This window comes from Apodemus sylvaticus, chromosome 14, assembly GCF_947179515.1.
Source record: "Apodemus sylvaticus chromosome 14, mApoSyl1.1, whole genome shotgun sequence".
NCBI classification, from domain to species: domain Eukaryota; kingdom Metazoa; phylum Chordata; class Mammalia; order Rodentia; family Muridae; genus Apodemus; species Apodemus sylvaticus.
In genome coordinates, this window is record NC_067485.1 from 51,235,601 (window position 1) to 51,263,389 (window position 27,789).

The 27,789-nt window shown below is 42.5% G+C and overlaps 1 protein-coding gene across 1 annotated transcript in view; it reads right to left on the reverse strand.

Moving 5' to 3' along the window:
• Nucleotides 1–25,474, reverse strand: part of Gli3 (GLI family zinc finger 3) — a 291,629-nt gene extending 266,155 nt beyond the window's left edge. The window contains exons 1-2 of the mRNA XM_052157243.1: nt 25,371–25,474; nt 11,353–11,517 (exon numbers count right to left, since the gene is read on the reverse strand). Of these exons, the coding sequence (XP_052013203.1) occupies nt 11,353–11,476 (124 nt within the window). The 5' untranslated portion in view covers nt 11,477–11,517; nt 25,371–25,474. The remainder of the gene's footprint in view (nt 1–11,352; nt 11,518–25,370) is intronic.
• Between the last annotated feature and the right edge of the window lie 2,315 nt (nt 25,475–27,789).

Genomic DNA, 27,789 nt, shown 5'->3' on the forward strand with positions numbered 1-27,789 from the left:
TTATGTGAAAAAGTTTCCTATTAAGATGGTAGCTATTTTTTTAAAGCTTGATTCCTTTTAATTGTGGAAAAAAGCCCAAGGCTTAGTCAAGGGCACATGTTTTCTATAAATCAAAACATAAATAAATGTAAGATTATTTCACTGGGCATGCATATGGTTTTTGCTAAGTAAAATCTATTTATAAAACACTGTTAGCCTACACAGGAACTGCTGTCAACATTCATAGGAAAAGAAATTATTTATTTATTTGTTTTACTTTATGTGTATGAGTGTTTTGCCTGCATGCATGCATGTATATCACATGCATTCTCATGACGGTCAGAATAGGGTACCGGATCTCCTGGAACTGGAATTGCAGATGTCTGTGAGCCCCCACGTGTGTGCTGAGAACCTAACTGGAGTCCTCTATGAGAGTAGTAATACCGAGCCTTTGCTGCAGCCCCAGGAAACCACCTTTTCTACTGTTCTGAAATTCACCAGGATCTGAAAATAAACCCCAGCATATTCGTTTAGGGTTATTTGGTTTTTGTTTTGTTTTTTTTTATTTTTGGTTTTTAGACAGATTTGGCTGGAAACTTAATATGAAATGGGCCACAATCTATCTTCTGGTTCCTGGATGCTTGGAAGACATCTCCAACTGAAGAGTACAGACCTATTTTACCAGGAAGTATTTACATTGTTGAAAGTCCCACTACTTTATGCCACTGTTCTATTCTGAAATGTTCTTTTGATATATAGGTAAAGATCTAAACCAAGGATTTTATCACTGCTCATAGAGTAAAAGCTATTCTCACACAACCACCACAAGCTCATACTTAAGAGCCACATCATTTTCTCTCCCATTTTCACTCTCTGTTGTCTTCACACATAGAACACACTTTTCAACCCTGTTTAGAACTAAACGTTTTCTGTTAAAAAAAAAAAATGTTATAAGCAAGCATGTACCAAAAATCCTTGAGAGCCTACAACTAGCCATGGAAGGCAGCAGTAAACTTAATAATAGTGGACAGTCTCCATTCTCACTTCTGTCTTCTTTCGTAGGGCTCAGTGCTTTCCAAAGCAGCCCCTTCCCCTATGGTTTCAGTCTCTGCTGTAGGTGGAGCTAAGCCAGTGGCTACAGTGCAGTCATGAAGGGTCTCACTGAGACCTCTCTCTCACTCCGTGCTCCCTTTCCAGCTGCATCTGTGCCACTGTACACGTCTCCTCTCGGCATCAAGTGCATCTAGTTTTATTTGTAAAGATATAGTCACACAAAGAAAAAAGCTAACCTCTCAAAAGGCAAAGGGAACACGTTAAGCAGTTCCCACAAAAATAACTCAAGAGAATTTTAAAATCTGCATATGAAACACTTAAATCTCAAAATCAATAAAACATTTAAATCTTAACAGGTACCTACCTATATATAACTAAACCGGTTTAGAGACAAGGTCCTCACTCCCAAATGGCTTCCAGTTACACACAGAATTCCAAGTTCCTTGAACCAATTCACACTCACACTATTTATTAACAGTCTGTTTAAAAGAATGCTGCTTATAAAATGCGATCACAGTTTCCATAAGCTTAAACACAGCAGCAGCAGGGCCACAGGTGTAGCCCCGTGGTCCACTTTAACAATCCTGCTGGTTAAATGCTAGTAATCCCAAGCAAGCCTAACAGTAGATACAAATGAATTTGAAATTCTAAGAAAATGCCAAATTCTCTAGAACTTGTGGTCCTAATCAATCACTGGAGATCAGGGGCATCATTGACGCCTTTGATCGCAGATCCTCTTTCAAGCTGGGATGGACTGCATTGATCCTTGCAGGCACAGAGAAAGGAGAAACACCTAGGAGGGAAACCCACTGTGAAACCGGAGAAGTCACCAGCAACCCTTCCCCTCCTTCAGGACAGATGGAAAGGACATTCCAGGGCTGCCCAAGCCCACACAATGGAGCGCCCTCATTAAATCCAAGCCTAATTCCCTCTGACTAGGACTCGCAGAGTGCTTTAAGAGAGGAAGGGATGATAAGCTACTTTTCTTTCACAGAGCCTAGGTTATGAACCCGTGGGCTTCATTTTTTTAACCAATAATACACCTAAGGAGGACTATGCCTCAGGCGCTCCTGTGGAGGTGTCTTTTGCCATCTTTTCCCATCTCAAAGCACTTGTGATATAGTAAGAACTTCCATTTCTACTTAAAGATTTTATTTCATGAAAACAGGTCTATTTTTTTAATCGATTTTGTTCTATCTTAAATTTCCTTACTTAATGAATTGCTTAATAATTTTACATGAGTCAAAAAGAAAACTCTTGAATTTAGTGTTGGTTTATACACATCTCTATACTTGAGCTGCTATCTGAACATCCCCATCCAAAATACTTCCTGGGGACATGAAAACTTAACCGATCCTTACTAAGCGGAGCCCACTGGTGTTTGTTACTATCCACCCTTGTTTGTAATGCAGTCTAATTGAGCTTCAGAGATGCTAGCAGAAGGTAGTTTATTAGCTCCCTCATCAGTGATCAATGATTTCATTAATAAGACAGATAACAAAACTGTCATATCATCAGCACTGTTATGAAAGATGAGCCTAGCTTCCTGCTCCATTTTCCGAGGTCTAGGGTTCTCTGTGGCAGCTCTGAGTCCATTCAATATTTTCCAACGACAGAGAAAAGTGAAAATCCATTTTGAAACCAATTTCAATTAGGATCCAGAAGCTGTTATCACAGATGTCGCAGAATGGGCCCGTAAGTGGAAATGTCGCCTATCCATTCTGAAATGAAACCTTATCAGGAGCTACAAAGATGGCTGGGGACAGCCTATCTGTAAATTACTTTTCCTCCTGTGTTAACTCAGCCTTAGCTCTGTCACATGGAATTCTTTCTATCCACTAGTAATAATCTAGTGACTAAGTAGACACAGCACCCCGACAAAGTCGGGCAGGGCTGCCCTCTTAAACATGGGTACAAATGCATACTAGGCCTGCAGGCCTGCAAAACAATAGGCATGCTTTCATTGGTAGAATTCAAAGTTTATTATGGGAAATAAAAGAGGCCCATCTCCACCCATTGCATTCCTAGTGATTTTTCAATTGCAAACTCCAAGGCTCCGTCATTTCATTAATGCAGCACCCAAGTCAGGAGGCTTTTCTCTGGCATCTCACAGTCTCCTTTTAGCAAATTATCCCATGACGGCGGATTTATTCAGTCAAAGACCTCGGACTTTGAGAGGCAACAAAAGAATCAAGAGACTTTCTGGTCCACCTGCCTGGCGGATGATGAGGCAGGGGAAAGTCTCCCCCAGAGAAACCAATCAAACCATTGTGTGGCACAGTCAGACCTTTTCAGCTGTCAAGCTGGAGAGCTGAGAGAGATGAAAAGAACGGGGATGGAGCTACCATTTACAGAACCATGTGGGAATGGTCTCCGAAGATTTCATAATTAGGATGGAACTCAACTTTCTACAGCCGAAGGGGGGGAAAAAGAAAGAAGAGAGAGACCAAGAAGAGGAAAAAGCCAAAGACAGAGGGGAATTCAGGATAGGAAAAAAAAAAATTGCAGGCTAAGTTTTGTATAACTTTATACAAAAATTTGCCTACCTGAGATGAAGTCCTATCTATAAAAGTGAAGGAGAAAAAGGAGAAGCTTCCAGAAATAAAGGCGTGTTGGGGGCAGGAAGAAGGAGAGGGAATAGATTTGTCTTCAATTTAGCAAAGATTTTTTTCCATTTTTTTTCCTCTAGGTTGTAGCTGTGTTAAATATTAAGATTCTAATTTTCTCATGCAAATAATTCACAATATCAAAAACAACTACAAAAAGTCCTTATCAATATGGCTACCAGTAGATTTCAGCATAAAACGCAATTTTACATTGGTCCAAAATATACCTTGTTTGTATTCTCAAAAAAAAATATATATATATCAAGCTGACAGATACTAGGAAGTGTGTTTCAGAACAGTAACTTCTTAGCGCTGTAAGAATTAAGCGTGAAAAAATTAGGAAGAATAAACTTTACACACAGGCCTCTATAAAAAACTTAAAAGATAATCTTTAAGAACTATTGCAGTGTCTACCCTTCCTATCACTGCCAGTGACTCTACCAAATGTACTAACTTGGAAGCTGACTTTAAAGTCCAAACATGTGTTCAAATTTAAAAGAGGGGACACTATTCTGCCTTGACTGTGATCATGGTTAAAGTTACCTGGATCTGTCCAAGGTTATAGAAATGATCACCACGAGGAGTTATTTTTACCACATAAGAATGGACGGAATATGGATAAGCAGAAGCAGGTGTGTCTGGAAGCGCATTCTGTGCACATAATGGGATTGTGGAGCACCACCCTGCCTCCTACAACCTTCTAGGAAATGAAACCATCCCTGCCTGGGTGCAGGGTCAGACTACTTACCGGGAGGTAGGAGGCCACTAGCCACCTCCCAGAGGGAATTTTTCCTCTCACAATTGGCCTCCTGCCCTTTGAGCTTCCACTATTTGGTGGTTGTGTCTGATTCTGACCAGTGTATTTCTGAATTATGAAATGCTCACACCACTTGATCCCAGCAATCAGAGGCAACCCAGGGGCTTTCCACAAGCAGACACACGCCATGCTCTTTATTCTACCAAGGTGTCAGAACGAGGCAAGATGGTGGTGTTATCTGCTCTCCGTCGGCCTGGTTGTCCAGAAGTTGCTTTTTTAGAAGAAACTGAATACTGAGATTCAACATCGGGAGGACTTGTTCTTACTGTAGCATCTCAGTACAAAATTAGATTCCATCTGGTATTCTCAGTGAGTGTTTAAAAATGAGCATTTCATTCATTAAAAATTGGGCAGCATCGGTACCAGCAACTTAAAGGGGCATTCTCTGACCTTGGTTGCCACTATGGGCTGACCTGTTAGGTTAGGACCTCGTGACCACATATCTGGAATGATTGTAGAAAATACTGGCTGATTCTCCAAATCAGATTAAAATTTAGCCACTGCTAGATTGCTAACAAATGATACTATGTTCCTTCATTACTACACTGAATGGATTGAGATAAAATTTATCAGTGAATTAAATCCTGCCCAATTATACCTAGTCAGTTACTACCAGTGAAATATTTCCACGCCCACAGTGACTAGCAGTCAGAAAGCATGTAGCCCTAGCCCAAGATCACAGGACACTTTTCTGGCAAGGCTAAAGTTTCAACTTCAGCTTTAAGGTATTTATCAATACTAAGTGTCCTCACATACCTGCTCCCAGCCCATCTCTTCCTTTCAGGTCTGGAAGGCCTAGGAAATGACTTCCTAGTACTACCCCCATGTACTAAGGCCTTCTTAGCCATAAACCCTGCATTGAGGCCAGCTATGTAGGGTGGCAAGGCACGTAAACGAGGTGCTTTTCTATAAAAGTTGAATGAAAACTTAGTTAAGTGTTACGAGAAGGAGGAAGGATACACACAGAGAACACAGGATTTTTAGGATTGTGATACTGTTCTACAGGTAGTGCAATGGTGGATATGCATTTATCAAAACCCACTTCTTATGGCTAAGTATACTATTTTCCCTGCAAGCACTCAGGATCAAAACCTCTCAGTCACTTTTGATTCCCTCCCTCTACCATGCTCTTGTGAACACCAATGCAAACTACAGATGTTATTTACTTTTTTATTTCTGACAACACATAATGAAAAATCTTAGTAAGAAGAGAAAGGGAAGGGACCTTCTGCTCAAGTTTTCAATGAGCCTAAAACTGTACTAATATACAAAGTTTATTAATTAAGATAATTAATATGGAAATTAAAATTTTTAAATTATTATGCAGTCTCCAAGAGGATAAAAGAGTACATGGCGAAACTGAGAACATACACTTGGGAACTGACAACTAACACATGGTGATATCAGGAGAACCCTCGATCAGTGGAGAAGTACAAGAACAAAGCAGGGAGCCTTTGCCCGTAATCAATGAGCAGATCAGAGTCAGGCTGCTGTCAGATTTTAGAAGATATCTACACATTAAATTACTGGCTCTGAGCTTCATCCCGTAGGCAACTATGAGTCACTAACAACTGCAGAACAGGAACTTAACAGCAAGAATCGCAACACTGTGAATCTGGCAGGAGCACGTGCCAAGCATGAGAAGTCCCAGGTGGTGACCAGAAGACCACTAGAATCGTCATGGCATGAGACAGTGAGGGTAGAAGGGATGTAATGTAGTATGGTGGACTGCAGGAAAATCAGTGAATGACCAGAGGGAAATCTAATGGGAACATGAGCCTGAAAAGGGGGTGGGGGGTCAAAAGGTGACAGCAAGGTTTCCAGCCTGGATAATATAGTTAACTAATATGGAAACCAGGGTAGCTCAAGGATAAGTAGCTTTGGAAGCCAAGACAGAGTTACTATGAGAAGACTATTCATCACCATTTAGTTGGGTTAAAAAAAAAAAGTTCTTCAAGTAGAATAAATAAAATGTCATTAATACAGTGGAAGCCACACTGCAAGCTGGCATGACATTCAGAAAGGGGTGCCTCACCCTAGAAAACAGTGAGGAGAAATGAACACAAGCATCGTACTTCCAATATAACAACAAGAATAAGCACAAGGAACTTCCAAGAGTTAAGAAATCTGAATGAATCTTCTTTCTCTTCTGAGAACCTGGGCAAGTGAGGTGGATCAGGGGCTACAGGCGTTTGCTGCCAGGACTAATGAAATGAGTTTAATCCCTGGAGCCAACACGGTGGAATGAGAGGACTTCTCCAGATAAGTACTTGAAAAGTAGATCTAATTATTACCATGCTAAGTAGATGAGGAAACCCAGACACCAAGAGATAAATCACTCACTCACACAGCTAGCACTTAGAATCACAAAAACTCAACCCAAGCTTTCTGATCCAAACCCTGCATGTGCTCAAAAGAACCCTATAATGTAAAATGAAAAGTGCATGAAAGTCCCTTCTATCCATCTTACATGTGCCAAGAAATGTGATATGGGAAGCAAAGAAAGGTAAAGAAATCTAAAATTCAAACTTTAAGGTCTATGTGGAGTAAACTAGCTGCCTGCTCATATACAAACTCTCACAGTGAGAAAATTTCTAGGTGACAAGAAGGTATGGTGGAGAGCAACAATGTTCTTCACGCTTTCAACACAAGTACAAGTCATCTAAATCCTAGTCCTAAATCCAACAGATATCACATACCTTAATACCTATGTGCTGGAGAGTTTGAAAGCATAAATCTCAAAGACTTTTAAGCAAACAACAAACAAAAGAAACAAAAGCACAGAGAATGCCCCATCAATCTGTCAGCTTATGTTTTCCACCTCGTCACTATTGGGTGAATTTCTGCTTTTTATCAACTTATGAAATATCTCACTAATTAAGACAAACTCAAAAGCATAGCCTAGATCACTTACAATATGGTTGACACCTTGTGTTTGAGACAAGGTCTCACTATGCAGCCCTGGCTGACCTGAAACTCACTCTGTAGACCAGGGTGCTTTCTAACTAACAAAGAAAGATGTGCCTGCCTCTGCTTTCCGGTGCTAAAATTAAAAGTGGGTGATTCCATGTTTTCTTGAAGCAAAGTAGCAGAAAATACAAGGGATAGGTTGTCAAGGGACTATTAAAAAAGAAAAACTCATGGGCCAAAAATGAGGCAAAACATTTTAAATTAAATATTCAAGACATACAAAGAAGTTTTATAGGTTAATTAGAACATGTAGAGCAAAAGAAATGCAGATTTAAAACTCATTACTTAGAAAATACAATGTGTAGCTTAGGAAGTAATGAATCATGCAAAAACAGAACATTAAAGCATTTAACAAAGAGCTTACCTTATTAACAGACTTGGACACCCTCAAGCCAATGTGAGGTCTAATATCTCTAAATGCGCACTTTATATATGAAAGCCATCCTGTTAGATGTCAAGAATAATTGCACTTAAAAAATATTCAGAAGACTAAATGCCATTGCCTGTGTCACTTCCATCTCATGAACAGCACTACATGCTTAAAGCTGAAGGAAGTGTGCACACAGGGACCTATGCACACAATGTGGTTCCTGTGTAGAGATCACTGGAGGCTTGGCATGCACATGTCGACCCTGAAATGCTACACAAATCTAATTTGACTTGGTTTCTTTCCCCCAACACAAGATTTAGAGCACAGCTTTTCACTCATGTTATTTTAAATTTCAATCTCATGTAGCAAATGTTTACTTACAATGTTCTTCAAGGTTTCTGAACCATACATTTTGGCTGTGTCTCTATGTATGTTTAAAGAAAATTCTAAGAGCAGATACTCAATTGAGAAAAGCAAGAAAACAGACCTGTAAGAACTCGCAGTGGAATGTGCATGGTTTGGCTGGGATGTTCGCAATCGAGAACAAATTATACCACATAATGACTGGAAAGGTTAATTAAGTCAACCAATACCTCCACCAATCACAAACCTTTTCTACTTATTTACTTTTAATCACGAAATGGGTAGAATCTAAAATATACTTTAACATTCATTTGGTTCATACATCCTGACATCTGAGCTAAATCTTTTAACTGTCTAGTGACCAATTCAATGTCAGAGCAATGGTAAGGTAAGCATAACCTGTGGAATTAGGTACGATCACTGTGCCCCCTTTTGTGGTACCTTAATGATTTCAATTTTTGTGAATGACTTCAGTGTAGGTATTTAGGCACTTCTAGACTAGAGAAAGGGATAGGGAGACAGACAACAACAACCATAATAATATCCACCACGGGTCAGCAATACACAGAGCACCAATCGCTGCAAGGCTGCCCGCCAAAAGCTCTAACCCAGGCAGCACAGGACGAAAGCCCACACACTGATCTGTGTAGCACCAAGGCACAGCTTGAAGGGAGCAGAGAGTGAGCAAGCAGTATGGAGCCTGTGATCCCAGCCATCAAGCCTCACCCACAATCCCGGTACAGTAAAAAGATTCTAACCTAGCTAGATGAGAACTGCACAACTCTATAGGAAAAGTTCACTGTAATTATTAGCATTCACAGAAAAAAAAGGAAAAAGGACACTCTTCTGTTTTGTCACCACAGAGCCCAAGCAGACCTCAAACTCACAATTCTCCTGCCTCAGCCTCCGAAATGCAGGGATTCCAAACAAGAGTCATGCTTGGCTTCACTGGCCTTTCTTTTTTGTTTATTGTGTTTTAAATGCACTTGTTTATTTTCCTGGAGTCAGTCTATTAGGTAGAAATCCAGTTTTAGAAAAAAATATTCCCATTTGTTGTTGTTGTGGCTGTTGTTGTTTCATTGAGTTTCCTATTATCCCCAAATGAAAAGTAATGAATTCCTTAGAAGATCAGGAATTCTGAAAAACTATTCTGAGACAGATCTCAGACATGTACCCTGCAAACATGACTAGTGAGTATTTTCGTCCATATGGGACAGGACTCCTGCACGTTTAGACAGGTTGTGGGCCTCAAGGGCACAGGCTGATCAGGTTAGGGAGGCAAGAGTGTGAGTGGCTTAGCAAACAGGCCTATGATTACGCCAAGTACAGAACTAGTTTTAAGGCTGTCCTTTCTCTGGCTAGCTTTTGGTCCAGGCCTCTAGGCCTCCAGGTCACCACTGGTTTCAGGTTAGTAATGTTCCAGTCACCTTCAACATGGGTCTGAGGAGAACCTGTGGCAAAGACTGACTGAAGACAAGCTGAGGAGCAATGGAGAAGCCCCACGGTATGTGTCTCAGTGTGAAAGCAAGATTCACAGAGGCAACAGCATCTTCCCCACAAGACCACTGAAGACATTCTGCTGGGTTGCACAGGACAGTGACTTGTAACAGTCCTCATGGTACAAAAGCATCCCCCACTGACGTGCACTGTCTTGCACTAGAAAACGCCCACATATACAACTGCACACTCACATCCTCACTCATATACAGTGAAGATCAACAACATCAGTATTTTTGTGAAGTTTAATACACATGAAGTGATTATTCTTATAAAATTAGTATTAAAACCACCAAATAACTAGCACTTTATATATTGTTCCTACTTATAAAACAGTAGCCTAATATTTATAAACTCCAGAAAAACAAAGAATCCAAAGTAGCATGTTTCTGAAATAGAATATGCTTTTTAGAACACTAGAAAATAAGACACAAATATTCAGACTATATAAAGTAAGCGTGAGCCCAGGGCTTAAATGCCACCAATAAAGGGACCAATACTGACAAATTTTTACACACATTCACATGGTAAAGTGAATCCATTTTTTTAACTCAGACATAAATATATCTCCCTAGAGATCAATGGAAACGCGGGCTTAAGGGCCTGCAAGACTGACAGCTAGCTTCCTCCCCCTGGCACCGTGTGGAGCTATGTCAGAACCCTGATAAAAGGGCTGCCGACCTGAAGAGAAGCTGGGGAACTCACGGCTGGAGCAGAGCAGCAGCCAGACTCCTCTGGAGCACCTGTCCTTGGAGGTGAAGGTTCTGGGCTACAGTCAGCTTCCAAATCAAGTTTACTCTTCAACTGCACATGTCAAACAATGGCAAGTCAACCTAGTAAAACCTTTCTTGAAACATATAAGTTATAAAACCACACAGAAGGAGCCAGAAGGTCAGCTTGGGCAGATCAGGGAGCCAGGCAGGTCATGCAGGAGCAGAACTAGGACAAGGGGACAAGGTGTCCTTCCTAAGAATGCACAGAAAAGCAGAGTGGAAGCCATAGCGAGCAGGCAGGCTTAAAATCTACAAAACTCATAGCTGGTGGCCTGCCGTGTGGGAGAGCCTGGCACGGAAGAGAATGTCCCTACACACGTCAGCCTAGCTTACCTAGGTGAGGGAGGCTGGATTCTATATTCAATACTCTGCGCTTGAATTAAAATACCTCTCAATACTTTGCTTAAAGTACAAAAATAAATGTTGATTCTGTGCTATCTCTGAATTTAATTAAATTAATTAAATTTACAATACCAACAATGAAGTTCATGGACTTAAGATGGACTTACAACTTCAGCAGTTAAGTTTTAAAAATCCTTTGAGTAGACAACTTTAAATTCAGAGTGTGAGAACTCCTGCCACAAATATAAAACTTCTGCACTATTTGACTACTGTAGACTTTTTTGTGTGAAATGCAAAGCATTTTAAATTCTTACCAGACCAATCAAGATGATTTCCAAAATGCCAAAACAGGAACTTCTTTTTATAAATAACCTATCCTATCCCAATTTACATCTCAAAGTAGACTCTGAAGAAAACAAGCAGCTTGAATGCCAAGACAGAGATTACTAAAGTCTGCCCACCCCAAACACCATCCTCTGACCCATGTGGACCTCTCATATAAGAATCATTGGTCCAGGCGCGGCATGCAGAGAACATAGCAATGACTACAGCTTAGCTGCTGGGAGTTGTGGGGCCACTCACCGTTGGAAGTGGTACTTGAGGCTACAGCCTTCTCACTGACATCTGTTCTCGTGGGACATTTCCCAATGGAATTTTCAGCTTTCTTCCTCTCAGTCGTTGTAGAGCTGTGGGACTGGGCCTCCATAATGTCTTCTCATTACTTCAGCTTGTTTCTCAAAGGAATCCCTATAAAACACCACAGTGCCATCAAATTCCCAAAATGACAGAAGAAACCTTTATCCAAAGGCCTTCTACATCTTCTACCTGAGGAGAACCTAAAGGTTTAGCAATACCAGAATGGACATTTTTTCAAAGGTTTTCCTGGCAAAAATATTTCATAACTATATTAAAAAGCCAGTCAAAGTCACATGGAACTGAGTTTTCACATTCCTTAAGTGACCCCAGCCTTTGCTATCTGCAAAGGAATATAGAACAGCACATAATGTACACAGTTCGCAGTTCCTCCTGATCATTTGTTATCAAATGATCTAAACCAGTGGTTCTGAACCTTCCTAATGCTGAGACTCTTTAATACAGTCCATTATGTTGTGGGGACTACCAACCATAAAATTATTTTTGATGCTACTTCATAGCTGTAATTATGCTACTGTTAGGAATCCTAATGTACAAATGTTTAGAGATAGAGGTGTGCCCAAAGGGTTTGACACACAGGTTGAGAATTAATAAATTCTAAATACCTCAATTTTCAATTATCTACAGTATAAAACCCAAGTGTCACATTATTCTTTAAGCCATTTTTGTTCATTTCTCTTTGGGTGGTCAACTTGATAGGAAGGGACACTAAGAGAAGTTCTAAGTCAGAAGAAAATTTGTAATTACTAATTAGACAGCTTCAAAACCAAGTAGTAAGCCTACCCAGAGCCCTCATCTGCCAGGGCTCTGGCAGAGTGACTCAGCCAGTACACTGATTTCTACTTCTTCCATAAGGCACTGGATTGCCATGCACTTCTTAACCTAAAAGCATCCAGACAAACTGTGTTCTTTATGTTTTCTGAAAAGGAAAACATTAATTCATTTGGGTTAATTTCCTAAACAAAGGTAATAAGACAAAAATCCCTCCTTTCCACCATAAAAGCCAGACAAAAGGTGAGGATAACCAAGGTTGGGATCACTTGCAGAGCATGGAAACTCAGCAACAGGCACATTCAGGTCACCTGTGCTTCACGCGCCTCACACGGGACAACAGCCCCAACGCATCATTCATCAATCTTCACGCTAGCACATTCGATTTTTACAGAATACTTATCCCTACGGAGACTGCGAAGAGGAAACGTCCACTCTCAGGTATGTTTTTCTTCAAGCTCTCTACGCTACAACTTCCAAGGAAGGCGCTTCATCTGTCTAATCACCTGCTTATTTTTCTACATGTCGCAGATGCCACCAATGTCCAATCAAAATAGTGATGAGTGAAATAAAACAAGAAACTGTTTAACTGGCAAAAGTTCACATACCAGAGGATGTATGTTTAGTCCGCTTGTACGTTCTTTTATGTACACCGATGCCCCTTGACTGAATTCAAGCCATTCAGTTAGGGCTTCAGAGCCAACTGCTGCACATACAACACAAGGGCGCTGGCTATTCCCTGACTTCCATCTTTCCTAGACTGTTTATTGTTATTCACTCTAAACCACAGTGTTTTGTAGAATAAAAAGAAACAAGGTGTACTTACCAACGTCAGACCCACTCTGAATTGAGACAAATATTCAGAGGACACAATGGAAAACAAGAACAAAACAGCAATGGGTTGGACAGCACTCAGCCTACCTAAAGCTGCCCTAGGAGCTGTCCAGCGCAACCTTGGGCAACCTGTACTCATCTCAGTTTAGAGAGGTCAATAGGAGCCCTCTGCTTCTTGACAACAAACAAACAAACAAAAATCCTTTACCCTGGGCACATACACTTAATTTCCAAGGAATCACAGACCTTCCAAAAACTCTTCTATGAGCCTGGATAAAAACCTCTAAAGAGAAATTGTCCATAGTTGCTTGTGTCTCTAAGAAAAACTCAGGTGGCTCACTGAGTGAAGACTGACGACCTGATTTTGTTTCTCAGAACCTACAAGATGTCAGAAAGTGAATCAACTCCCACAAGTCATTCTGCACTCCACATGCATAGTAACATTAACAGTAGCATTTTAAAAAAAAAATCTCAGTCTCCAAATTGGCTGTATTATTTAAGATGAGGTCTTGCTACACTGACCAGCCTGGCCTCAAACTCTCAATATTCCTTCCCCAACCTGAACCCAACTTCATTTTTTAAGTATATCACAAAGCTGGGGGTGGGTTGGGTGTGGCACCCAGCTTCAATTTCAGCACTCAAGAGGCAGGAAGCAAGAGAGTTCCTGTGAGTTTCAGGTCAGCCTGGTCTACAGAGTTCCAGTCCATCCAGAGCTACACTGTGACACACTGTCTCCAAAATCAAAACAAAAACCAAGCATACCATAAGAACAATTGAACCCAACCTACATCACTCCTTCTCCAAAAGAGTTTACCTGAATAACCATTACTACCTAGATTGTTATATGCTTGCTAAGAGATCTGATTTTCTAGTCCTACTTCTGACACAATGTATCTGTCACAAACAATAGTACCTAAGAGCCTGTATTTGAAGAAGCACTAATTGTCAAGGTCACTGCAGCTTCCAAATAACTGTTCTACACATTTATATTTGTTTATCACTATGTATGCATCCATGAGAGGATCTCAATTATATTCATAAGTATAGAATGAATGAAGTGTATTCCAGAACACTGAATTCACAGCCCGTTGAACCTATCCTGACTCAGACTGTAATGATAAAGAACTGTGTTTAAGAAGTCTTCCTTGAACATACATCTCCCTTCTCCCTCTAGACTGGAAGCCTCACGAGGAGTAGAATTATATTTTCTCAACAACTAATACAAAGACAAATGCTTACTGGGTAAATAAAGGTTTACATTAGGGACCTCATGACTTCTAACTCTGCTGTGTTTTGAATTTTAAACATCCTTGAGCTAGCTACATACATCTTTTTCTATCTGAAATGTTCCACTGAAAACTGACTAATTCTATAAAAGCTAAAAATTTTACAAGGAATCCTTAGTCAAAGCACCCACTTCAGATACCACAATCTTCTTCTCCTCAAAAACTGATACACAGTTTTACTAGCTGAGTTGGGGCAGTACACTGTCTAAACTGCAAAATGGAAATATAACACACAAAAGAACCAGACAGCATTCCATCAAGTATGAAGGTTCCTGGTAAAAACCAACAAGTCACTGAGTTCCTTGGTAAAACTGAATTTTATGCAGTTTTTGGGTACCCCTTAAGGCAACATTTTAACAAAGCAACTCACCCTCCCAGAATTCATCACAAAGGAGAAAAGACTCAAGTGCCAAGAGGCACCACCTGAAAGCTATTAATTAATGGTCTTGAAAAATACTATTCCCACCCCTATTTGAAATAGCTTTTTAAAAAACTAGGCCCTTGGTAACTTAAAAAGTCTACCCCCTTCTTCTATTTTGACAACTTATTTTTGGATCTCATTAATTAGCAACTAATTATTTAAGTGTAGTCAATGCTCAGTGCAGGGCTATAATGTGGCAACTTGCCAAGGCAGACATCTGCTTCCTGTATAGCATGGTGAGTTATATCAACTTATTTTACTGATAAAAACACAATTTTATCCTTGTCACAAAGAGAACACTTTAACACCATATATGCCCACACCCCTTGTAACTATGGAAATGGTGACTGTTTCTCCCTTCAGGGTGGCTTTTTCATAGAACATTAAGGGATTTGGAAAGAGAGACCAGAGTTGACCCTGGCTGGAATGCTAAACCGTGGCAAGCGGAAGCATCACCCCATACCACTCTGAGAGCCTAGACTACCTTAAGCAAAACAGTATAGACAGCGCTTAGACTGTAAGAATTAAGAGGAGGAATTAATTCCACTTCATTCCAAATACTTTTCTCTGTAGGACACATGCTACTATTTTTCAGATATGAATGAAATCAAGACTTTCCTCCCGAGGCAGTTTCCTGTTTACAACTCCAGCCTGTCCCTTCAGTCCTTCACCACTGACTGGGACAGTGCATGCAGGATTGCAGGAGCAAGACACTGGCTTGTTTCTACTTTGATTTCCTTTTCTCTTTTCTCTCTCTCTCTCTCTCTCTCTCTCTCTCTCTCTCTCTCTCTCTCTCCCTCTCTCTCTCTTTGGGTGAGGGTGGGGTCCTAATTTTGAATCCTAGGAAAAAGGGTACAGGCAAATCAGCTGCCTAGAAAGCCTGCAACTAGAACTTGTCTCCTGAGGGCTTAAGTTCCACAGGTAAAAGAAAGGGATAAAAGCTCCTTCCTGGAGGCAAAGGGACCAAATCTTTTTTCATTCAAGTATTGCAAACCTCTGGTACCTTCCAGAGGCCCAAGTCCAGAGGACAATTCATTTCAGATGCTTTCCTACACCCACACCCACCCCTTCTAGCAATTTCCCTGAAAGGTACATCTCTTCTTTCTGAATTCCAAATGTAACCCACCTCAACCTCCCCTAAAACTGACTATAAATGTTTTCTGAAGCTACCAGGAAAAACACTTGTAACAGACATTGACTCTGAAAGTGACAGGGTTGGAGGTAACATTTACCAAAATGAAGAATTTTGGAGATGAGAGAACACTACATTTTCAAAACACTTTTACACTAATGTCTCATTTACTAAGAGGACAGTTAGTTTGAAAGCTTTTTTTTGGGGGGGGGAGTGATGGTTTCTTGATCTGACACCTCAGAGTGGAGCAGCCTCACACCTCCAACCACTGCGCCTTAATTCCTGTTCACCCACTGTTCTTCAGCGCCCTGCTGGCCACCCAAGGTGCTGGCCTCCCAAGGGGTACCCTGTCCCTCTCAGGAGCTGCATCCCTAAGCCTGGCTCCACCTCTGAACCACTGCAGCCTTGTCTTCAAGAGCTGCTAGTGAAGGTTCTCAAGCCAGAGAGAGACAGGTAAGGGGAGTGCTGCAGCCTGGGGAGACTTCCTGAAAGGCCTTATCTGGGTCAGATTAGTTATTCCGCTTTCCAGGAATATTTGTGGGTACTTGCAAACTCTTTCTATAGTTGGCCCAGAAAAATGTCCAATAGTCAGTGGGAAAGGAAATTGTTTGTTGTATACATGTAGTCTGAATTAGCCAAATTCAAATAGGTATGACTGTGCACGGCGTGTGTGTGTGTGTGTGTGTGTGTGTGTGTGTGTGTGTGTGCACACGCATGAGCATGGCAATATTATAAAACACTGGGGAACAGTCGGAAATTCTGCAAGAAAACAAATATGTTCATTCACAAAAATGTCTACTGTCTATCAGCTTGGCCCCTCCCAGGCTGCCATGAATAGATGCAGTTGCTGGGAACGGTCAAGGCAGGTGCATGGCCTCAGTGTCTCTCAGAAAGCCTTCCATGAGAGCCTTAACCACCAAGACGCTTCCTGTAATAGTAAAGAATCCTTTTCAAAAAAAAAAATCCCAACTCTCAAACCTGCACAAACCAGCCTCTCCCCTTGGCAGTTCCAAACTGTAGATATTCAGGATTCCTTTACAACCTGAACACTAACATATTTTTTTCAGAAGAAAATACCAGTGCTAACCACACCAAAGTTTAAAATGGCCTTTCTCCTGAAAGAATTAACTGGCTGTAGTTGTAGTCTAGGGTGAGATGAAGCTGCTGCAGTCACAGACTGGCAGTGCCCTTTGCAAACAGCCCACTGCCAATACCCAGTTCCTTAAGCCACTTGCTTTTGCTGTTAAGATACCTGAACTTTGGCAGTAACTCTGATGGTTTTTGTTGTTGTTGTTTTGTTTTGTTTTTAATGCATTTAAGGATTCAAGACAACTAAGCAGAAGGCTAGACTGATAGTAACCCGGTCTGCTTCTCATGCATTAGGACACCACCAGGCCCTAGGAGAGCTGCAGGGAAAGGCAGCACTCAGCAGGCCTAATGGGAGTGCACCACACCCACACTGTGCAGCTCCAGAACCTGCTGCTCCAGGAGAGCAAGGCTTTTACTCACTCACACCTGCCTGTACACTGGTGAGCTCAATGGTCTCCCGCACATGCTAATGTTTCAAAACTCCACACTGAAGCAGGCTGAGAAGGGATTCTGGGTGCAGGCTTTCCTGCAGCTATCATAGAAGGGTGATAGTTCTCTCATACCCTACTACTGGGGCATCAGCTGCTACTTCATGGAGGGAGGAACCATGTTCCTTTTAAATGGGCAAAAAAAATCTTATTTAATATTTATACCTTTCTGGAGCTATTAAATAACCCATTTACTAAGGAAAATAATTTGGAGAGAGTACCTTTTTCCCCAACAAAGAACAGGATCATAATGATTTTAAAACTTTTTGATCAGTTTCGGAAGTGAGAAATTATCTTGAGGTTCAGTAAGCAAAATGCAAAACAATTAGCCCATTTCTTGTAATCTCACATAGAAAAGAAACTTAAGAGGTCTGTAATGTGCTTGAGGTTTTCTGTTCAAAATATCTTTCTGAACCTAAAATCAATTAGTTATGCATGACCTCTGTGACACACCGACAATTCCCAAGATGCTTGGCTTTCCTTCACTTCCTGTCTGCACTACCTTGCTTTCTGCCGAAATGGAAGCCCAATTTCATAAGGTCCTAATGAAATCTTCATTAATGTTTAACTATAGTATTAAAAATACTATATACAATTATTTCACCTTTATACGATTACTTTTCCCAAAGTCAAGAAAGCAGAAAACCTCATCTGTGAATAAGAAAACTGAACTCTATCTAAGCTGCCCACTGGAAAACCAAGGGATTCCCCAAATCTGCACTTTATTATTTTCAATTTTCCTTCCTTACAATTGTGGTGCTTCTGATTGTAGACAAACAACATTTTGACAGACATCCCAAAATGGAGTTGCTCTATGAGGGAAATAATTGCCTGGATCCAGTGAAGTTTGCTTTCATAAATCAGCTCTATCTAAACTTTTCAGAAAATTATATATTTAAAATCAATCAGCTAGGGAACTATTCAACATGAGCAGTTACTACTCTAAAAAAAAAATCACAAAATGTCATTATTGTGCCTTCTCTGGTGTTGATGCAAAAGCTTCCTGCCCAGCTGCCAGAGGTATTTTATAACAAACATTCAAGGGGAGTATGAGGTCGAATACTCAGGGCCCCTTCTGAGTTTCCCACAACTCCTACCACACCAGCCTCCTGTGCTCTGGCTGGCCCAGCATGGAGGACATCAGTTGACAGAGAACAGCAGTGGGGGGAAGCAAACTGACACCTAAACTTCTTCTGCATTAGCTGGATCCAACCTTGCCTTCCTATGAAAACTAGACCAGACCTTCTACATTAGTCTATAAATATTCAGCTCCATAACAGTCTTCTTACCACATATCCACATATAAAAGTGTGAGTGCTTCACCGAGATGTGAAAGAATTAAGCATGTTTGCATAGCAGCAGGAAAAAAAAAAAACGCTATTCACATAGAATGTATATAACTTACAGTGCCTCAGACTCTCTACCCTTACAATAAAGCTTAAGGAGATATACTGAATCTATGCATAATAATTAACTATTTTGTTGCTGTTAATGTTTGAAACAGGTTCTCACACTACAGGCCAGGCAGCCTAGAACTGATGATAAAGCCCAGGCTTGTCTAAAACTTATGACAATCCTCCTGCCTCAGCCTTCCAAGGCATGAGCTACCACACCAGGCTAGCAGCTGGCTATCGAATCACACAAGTGAAAGCAATATTTAGGTATTAAAATCAGCCACAGATAAGCTACAGATACTCAGCTTGTTTTCATGCAATACTATTCTCCTCATTTTACCCCCCTAATTTTTAATATTTTGAGAGTTAGATCTCAATTGCAACTTTAAAAGCCAGGTTTTCAAATTTTAAGGATTTTCTGATGTAGGGTCTACTTTGTAAGAATTAATTACCCATGGGCCACTTATTCTGTAAACTGTCTTATTCAAACAACATTCTCCAGCTGACTCATCCTTCAGCCTTTATCCATACAAGACTGTCAGTCGAGCCTGCACCAACTGCTACAGACATCCTCAATGAGAATTCCGTTTCACAGTTCTAACAGCAGGCCTTGTCCTGCAGCACCATGGCCTAATACCCATGCCTGGCCGCTGGAGTCCAGGTTTCCATACATCTCAGTCATTCAAAGCTGCTTCATGACGTTTCTTCACACACTAATAAATCTTTGGAGTGAGTTACACTTTAAAAAAAAAAATCATAAAATGTAATCAGTAACAAGGCTTAATTGCCTCATTCCTTCATTAATAAAATTTGAACTTTTATCTAATTGGTGAGTTTTCCATCTTTTTTTAAATGACAGAATATAATATAAAACACTCTTGTTAGGCATTTTATTGAATCTTCAAAAAAAATCTGCTTTAAAAATAAACAAATATGTTATATATTTTCCATGTATTTCAACAGGGATTTTAAGAATGGTACTTATCTCTTCTTGTTGAATTAATCCTAAAACATAAAACGAATGTGCGATGTCAATAGTTATTGCTGCAACACCCCTCCCCTCCATAGCAAAGCAACCCCCCCTCTGAATGTTTCAGGTCTGCAACCAATCCAAGTTTCTTCAGGTACAATTTAAATGTATAGTGCATGCTATAACAAAACCGTGGTAGGATGCCAACAGGGTCCTTAAGAAAGTTTTCTAAATCACTGGAAAGGAGCTTTGAAAGAAAGCGAGGATTACAGTCAGCTAGGAGGGAGGGAGGGAGGGGACTTACCTCAAAGCAGCCAAGCGGAAATCAGAGCAGTAATTCTACAAGTCGACAGAGTACACTTTCAAAGCTGTAATAGTGTGAAGAAGTGCTGGGCAGCATGGCCTGAAGGCAGCCCTAATACACTGATGACTAATGCCTGGGCTAGGGCAGACAATGAGTTTGGGGCTTGAAAACCGAACAGAAACCATGCAGTACTTTGACAAATGAGCTTTCACGATTTCATTCATTGAATAACCTTTAAACACAAAATTGGCTTGGGTTCTCTTGGGAATGATATGACACGCTGCTGGACAATGATGTAAGTATTTTCTTTTTTAATTATGACTCGTACACAAAACGCTAGCATGCCATATCAGAGGATCTAGTTTACAGATACCACAGAGGCAGACATAGAACTCAATACAATATTGCCTTTCAGGAGGAGGCCGAAATGTCCCAGTGCCACCTTATTAACTATGTAATGGCTTTTTCATTCAGCTACTTTAGAAAGCCATAGATTTTCTGAGACATTTTGTCGGGTTGAAATATGCACAACCAGAACAAAAAAAACAAAAAAAAACAAAAAAAACAAAAAACAAAAAAACCACTTTCAGGTGAAACATACACATATATACACACAGGCGCACAGTGGCAGCTGAGAAATATGTAGAAAACTACTGTGCTTTTAGTGTTTCAAATGGAAAAAGTCTACTTTTCAAGGGTTAGGCAAAGTGAAAGTGTGGTAAAAGCAATGCAGACAACAAAAGTTTCCAAACAAATGATCTCATAAACACTCCACACACAGCTTCTTTTCAACAGCACTCCTCCCCCTTTCCAGACATAATTAGCTTTTCAGTTTAAAAATAATAAATATGGCAATTTTTAGAGAGAGAATGAAATATGTAAAGAGTCTCTAAATTAACAAGCACCACTTATTTCAGACAACATAGCCTTCAATGGGCCCTAAAAACCTAAGAAAAGGATACTAAGACAGGAAGCTTAGTGAGCTCATAAAACCACTGCTGGAGCCAGGAACACATAGCATATTTAATCTGCAAACTGTGAGAGTCCACAGTGACTTCAGCAAGATCTGAGGCATGCCCTCAAGGTTTGCTGGGATCTGGGATTAGGGGGTTGATAAGAACCTCTACTGCCCATGGACATGTTTTTCTTCTGCAGTTAAACACAAATGCATAGAGACATTTGACTGCTGCTTGGCGTTACTGCTCAAGTTATATAAAAGCTTCTGCAGCTCCTTTTGCTGTCAATATATCAAAGTTTAAAAAAAAATCATCAAAGTGTGAAATTTCATTTAAAGTCTTCACCAGTCTACAGCTCTATTTCACAGGCCCATCAAATAAAGTAAAGATGAAAAATATACTGGAAAGCACTTGAGAAAGTTTGCAGCAGTGCCTGGCCCCATTGTAGTTTATTGTCTGCCTCTATTTGCTTTGAAAGTAGAACAGATCAATTTCCATGTAAAAAAAAAAACCTGACAATGTGAAGTGAAGAGCAGCAGCTTCTCCAGGGCTTTAAGGAGAAGACACCCTGAAATCATTATTAGAGGACCTTTTGTTTAACAAATGTGTTTGTTTAACAAATGTGTTTGTATGTGTTTGTTCTGTAGCCATTTCAGCCTTTGATTGCCTCTCGATATAAAAGTTGGCAGAAAATTCCTTGAATCATCCAAAGCAAATCAGACCAACCTCAGAATATGAATGCCAGGAGAACTAAAACCTCCTTCAAAGAACTCTTCAGCTGGGGATTTACAACAATTGCAGAAAGAAGAAAAGTCTGACTTTTAAGATAATCTATTATCGTCTAAAAGCATTAACATTCCATTACTAAGGTTTTCCTGAACATTTCATGACTCACTGATTCATGTCTTCGAGACTGATTTCTCTTAGAGCACTGCTGTCTCCATATAAGTGAGTGCATACAAAAATGAGCATTAAAGTGTTTCCTTTCATAAGCTTCCAAACGGTCCTCAGAAATCAGGGAGGGGGTTGCAGCATGGGGGGGGCGGGTGTTGCAGCATGCAGGATGGGTGCCTTGCAGGGGACTCACTTCTAAATGCCTGGGCCCAGAGGAAGTCTAACTCTAGCAGCATGCAGATAATTAGGAAAACTTCACTGACTTCAAAACAAAGGAGAGTCCAACTTTTAGACTTTGGAATCCAATTGTTAAATTAACAATTCTTGCATTTAAGTAAGAAGTGAAATAACGGAGACATTTTTCATCAACACTGAATGTTCTCCTTTGCAAATCAGACATACAATAAAAAACGGTATGGACACCAGAACTCAATCAAGGAGTGTGAGTGTGGAAAACGCAAAGGGAATTGGTGGGCATCTGAGCTAAACCTGCCAGTCTATTAGCAATAAAGCAATCTATAGCTTTTAAAGTATTTCTGCCTGTGTGAAATTTCAGCAGACACCTCTCACGTTGAACTTATTTATGCATCTAAACCAAAGCTTCCCTAGGCTGACTTTAAGAATTACGTACCCTGAAAGGATCTCCCCTTAGGCGGAGAGTTTCTAATTAAATAGCTTTTAGTGTAAAATAAACTCTCTGCTCTGTATAAATATGCAATTTCAGCTAATTTAAATGTTATTTCATGTTTGTTTTAAGGTCTGACTATAATCTAACTGGCCACAGAGCTTGTGGACCAGATTGTTAAAGCCAATATTTCCTAACATAAACAAATTCTGTAGATACTCTGCACAGTTTACATTGTTAAAACCAATCACCACTGCTTTTATATATCCTCTACTGTGCTGCCTTAGAAAAATGAAGTGATTCTGAGGTTATTTCACTATTTTAAAACAGCATTTTCCTGCTTCAAAATAATCTTGACACATGTAATTAAGAAACTGTCAGACTATTATTAATTTTTAATTTAAAACCCAAATGAAATAATTACAGGAATCAATCAATAAGGCACCTATTCAAATTACAGAGCAATTACATAAATACTCAAAATTAATACTTTAGGCCAGTTCTTGAAAAATTCAGTCCATAACACGTGAAGACATCAAACAGTACACGCTTGGGACATGAGAATGAAGGAAGGGTTTCCCCTAAAATAGACTAAAATGAGATTATTTCAGATGGCAGGGCACGGCTCCCCTTCCCCCAGCCATGCCCAATGCTCTCAAGCCGCAACTCTTTTTCAAGAAGTTATTTCCACCAGACACATATTTCAGAGAGAGAGAGAGAGAGAGAGAGAGAGAGAGAGAAAGCCAGCCAGCCGGCCTCATCCAAGTTCTGCACAAAATCTTTTTTTGGGGGGGAGAGTGTGCTAATCACTTGGATGTTCAGCAGAGTGCACGTCGTACTGGGCTGTGAAAAGCTGTAATTGAGGAGGAGAAGGAGAGGGAAAGAAGGGCATGAGGTGTTTTTGGAACTAATAATACCAGCGGGCTAATGGCACTGCCCCTGTATTTGCACAGCGGCCGGCCCTCCATACCTCGGACTAAAGAGTTCTTTTACTTGAGGACGACAGTCCATCATTTCAAACTGAAGTGGCAGCTGGAAAATGTGGAACAGCTGGCACAGAGCTGGGAGAAAATGTTTTACATAAATATATGTACATATAAACTGGCAGAGGGCCATAAGCACTGTACCCAAGGCCAGAATCTTACAACCAAGTTGGGGGAGGAGAGAGGGTAAACGCGGTGCAGGAAACTTCCCTAAGTGGTCTTTACACACACACACACACACACACACACACACACACAGCCAAGAAAGCCTGGCGGGTGAGGGGAGGTAATGGCTTGGTACTCAAAAAGGTGCACTCCGGGACACAGGCACAAAGTTCACAGAAGGATACTAAGTTCATCAAAGGATAATAAGCAAAGGCCGGGCCGAGTGTGAGGGCATGTGGCCATCTGCTGAAAAGTCGCCTCAACAACTATTCAAACGTATGATCAATATTAACTCCGCCACATCCTCAGGCCCTCGCTGCAACTCCAGAAAGTAAGTATCCCCTGCAGAGTAAGTACACTGATCCATACCCAACTCTGCTCTGCAAATTCGGCCTCTAGATTACCGCAAGGGTCAAGGCTACTTTTCTCTCTCTCTCTCTCTTTTCTTTCTTTCTGCTCTACCACTGGAAAGGAAGAGACAGAGTTCCAAATCACGCACAGATGGTACAACTTTCACTTTTCCTCTCCCACCGCGGAGGCGCGCCCTCCATCCGCTCACCCCGCACCCCAACCCTCAGAAGTGAAGGCGGGACCGGGGAGAGCCCGGCAGCGGCGGCCGGGCGCATCCCCAGGCGGTGCGCGCAAGCCAAGCTGCGGCTTGCCGGAGCGCGAGGACAAGGCGCAGCTCCCGGCTCCCCGATCTCTGCGCAGCACTTGGCGAAGAAGTAGGCACGGGCGCCGCTGCTGCAAACTTGGTCCGCGCACCCCGGGGCAGGAGCTCTGCAGTCCCGAGAGCCCAGACCAGACTCCGAGAGCGCGGGAAGGCGCGAGCGCACAGATGCCGCTCGGACACCGCCAGGAAGCTTCGACAGGGCGGGCTGCGGGGGCCCGCAAAACAAAGAACTTCAGGCGGGACATACCTGCGGCTTTGGCTGTCAGGTCCCAAATCCACAGACCCGCGCCGGCGCAGCGCCGGGTGGCTCGGGCTACCGTGGATGACCGGACTGATCGCAGCGTGCGGCCGCGGCGGGCATGGTGTGGCGTGGGCCGACGACGGGGCGAGCGGGCGCGGAGGGGAGCGGCGGGCGGGCGGACGAGTGTGCGGGCGCCGGCGGTGCGGCCCGGTCCGCTCCCTCCCGCCGCTGCAGCCCGCGCATCAGTTTCAGGGATCCTGTAATCTGATCCCTCTGAGTCACCGGCCCTGAGTGACAGTTCTGATTTGGTTCAACCGCGGGTGGGAGGAGAAAGAGAAAAGAAAGGAGCCCCCGACCGTCAAGTCGACTTTCCGCGACTAGGGCCCGTCCAGGCCGAGCGCCCCGGTTGCAAAAAGTTGAGCTCCGCCGCGCGCGCCCTTCGCGCTCCCCTCCGCGCGCTCCTGCGCTCCTCCTCCTCCCCGCCCTCCTTCCCCAAGTTTTCACAGAAGTGGTCAGACTCTCCTCTCCCTCCCGGCTCCCTCTTCCCCCGCGCGCCCCCACCCCCGCCCGTCCCTCTAATTTCCGCCACTCGGAGGAGCGCTGGGGGAACGCGCCGAGCAGCGGGACGCCGCCGCCGCCGCAGGGGGCGAAGTTGGTTTAAAAAAAAAAAAAAAACAAAAAAAAAACAAAACAAAAACTTGGGAGGACTGCTCGCCTTACTTTGCTTTCCCGCTCCTTCCAGGCCGCGCCCGGCTGGGTCCTGCTCTGCGCGCGGATCCCAGCGCGCTGCGCCGAGGGCAGCACTGAGGCCGCGCGTCGGGCCGGGCAGGACTGGCGCGGGCAGCCGGGAGCCACGCGCTCCACCGCCTCCGCCCCTCCCGGGTCCTCACACAGACACATCCAGGCCTGCTCCTCCTCTTCCCCCTCCTTGACCCCGCGCCCGCGCGGCGCGCCAGGCCCCACCCACCCGGCAGGAGGAAGGGGCCCGCGGGTGATGTCACCCGAGCCCTCCAGGCCTGCGCTCCCGCGCAGCTGAGCAGCCGGGGCTCGCGCGCTGCTGGGCGAAGCGCCCATGCCTTGTCTCTTCGCCTTACCCCAACCCCCGCTCTCGTTTTGGACTCCCCTTCCTTCTCAAGAGACCTTCTCAGATCACCACTGCCCCACCCCCGCACACCTCCTGGTACTTTTCCCTAGGCCAAGCCTGAAACTTCCTCTCGCGGGCTGATGCTTTTGAAAGTTGAAGACTTTCCTCCTTCCCCCCCCCACCCCCGTTGCATTCGACCCCGTTTGGGATGTCTCACCGTACAGCCTGCCATCTCCCGTGGGCCTCTTTGCAAAGGACACAAAGACCCGAGCTGGGAGCCCAGACTTGAGCTGAGAACTCAGACGTGAACCGGGTGCTTTGCCTTAAGATGCACAGTGCCTGTCCTTGATTTCTTTTAAAAGACCCATGTTACTTCAACCGACCAGTCCACTCTTAACTCTCTTCCCCCCCCATCCAGGTACTCACCCCAACCTGTAAGGGAGGATCTCAAGGGGGTGGAAGACAGAAGAAAACCCAAGAGACATTCCAGAATACCGGAGTAAGCAGTCGGCCCACCAGCAGTGCCTTGGTGCTCAGGGTGCTCTGTGGCAGCTGTCTTGAAGGCACAGAGTGGGTGGATGAATAGCTATTATAATTTGAAGAGCATTTTGAAGTTCATGTGCTAAACTGGAGAAAAATGTTAACGGAATTGACAGTATTTGTTATTTGTTTCTGGTGACTTGTTGCTTATGACAAAGACAAGAGAGAGAGAGAGAGAGAGAGAGAGAGAGAGAGAGAGAGAGAGAGAGAGAGACTTAAACTTGCAGTGTAGAAACCCTGGAAATAAAGTCGGGCTCCAGACAGTTCTTAGCCATTTTTTAAGCTTTCTCTTCACTAAAACACTCTGTAAGGCAAAAAGAAGGGGGAAGAGTGGAACACCCTCCACTCATCTCTGAGAGCAGGGATTTCAGCAGAGGTAGCCCCAACTGGCCTCAGGCCCGGAGTATTCCCTCAGCCTCTTTAGGCTCTGAGCCTACTGGTAAATGAGAGAGAAACAGCAGTCCTCCTAAGTCCCCGGATGGCTATGTATCTCCAGTGAGATTATTCCTGACGATATAGTGTGTGAGAACTGTTTTCGTTTTGGGATTGCAAGTTAGTCAGAGGGCTGCTGTGTTTCTTTAATGTCACATACCGTTGTTTCTGGCATTTGGGGCTGCTGCTGCCTCTACCTCGAGAATGCAAATATTGCATCCTGATAGTTTTCTCTGCTTATCCAGTGGCGAAATGGACAGCCCATAAATCAACAAGCATAAAATACATATTTCGACTTTTACTTCTAACAGTCTCCCAGCACATTCTGAGTCATAAGGATCTTGATTTGGGGTTCTAAAAAACCCTGGCACAAAGAGAAAAAATGCAAAGTTTCCCACTATGCTATCAGAATTTTGCTAACAACCGAGAAGGAACTCTGCTTTGCATCTTATGTTTTGATGTCCTCACCTTTGGAGAAATGAGCAACTTTGATTGGCTGACAAACGCGTGTAAGTGGACAAGTTTTGCAGAAATGGCGAAGAAAAAAGAAATTGCCTTGCTATGGGTTAAATGATGCCATGGAGTTTCAATACATGACAGCTTCATAACTCTTTTGCCCAGGGAAGTCTTGTATACAAATCCCAAAATGAAACAAGAAGAATTCTTGAAGTTGGGGTGGCCTTAAAATTGGAACCTTAAATGCTTTGCATCACCCACCTCCTGCCCTGCAGAGGCTCCCAAGTCATCTCTATCTCCCTAAAGGAATTTCTGTTGTAAGGAGCGTTTATGTAGGATGCATACGGAAGAGGCAATTCCTCAATTCCATCGGAATTCCATTCTTATACATTCATTCCTGCCTTTTCTCGCCAGTAGTCATTTCACATACAAATTTCTTGGGAAATTTTAATGTCTTAAGTCCTCTATGTTAGTTTTTTGTTGTTTTTTTTTTTGTTTGTTTGTTTTTGTTTTTTTGTCACTTTGACACCACCTAGAGTCATTTGGGGAAAGGGACATACAATTGAGAAAATATTCCGTAAGATTCACCTATAGTGAATTTTTTGATATGGGGGATGAAGAGCCTTT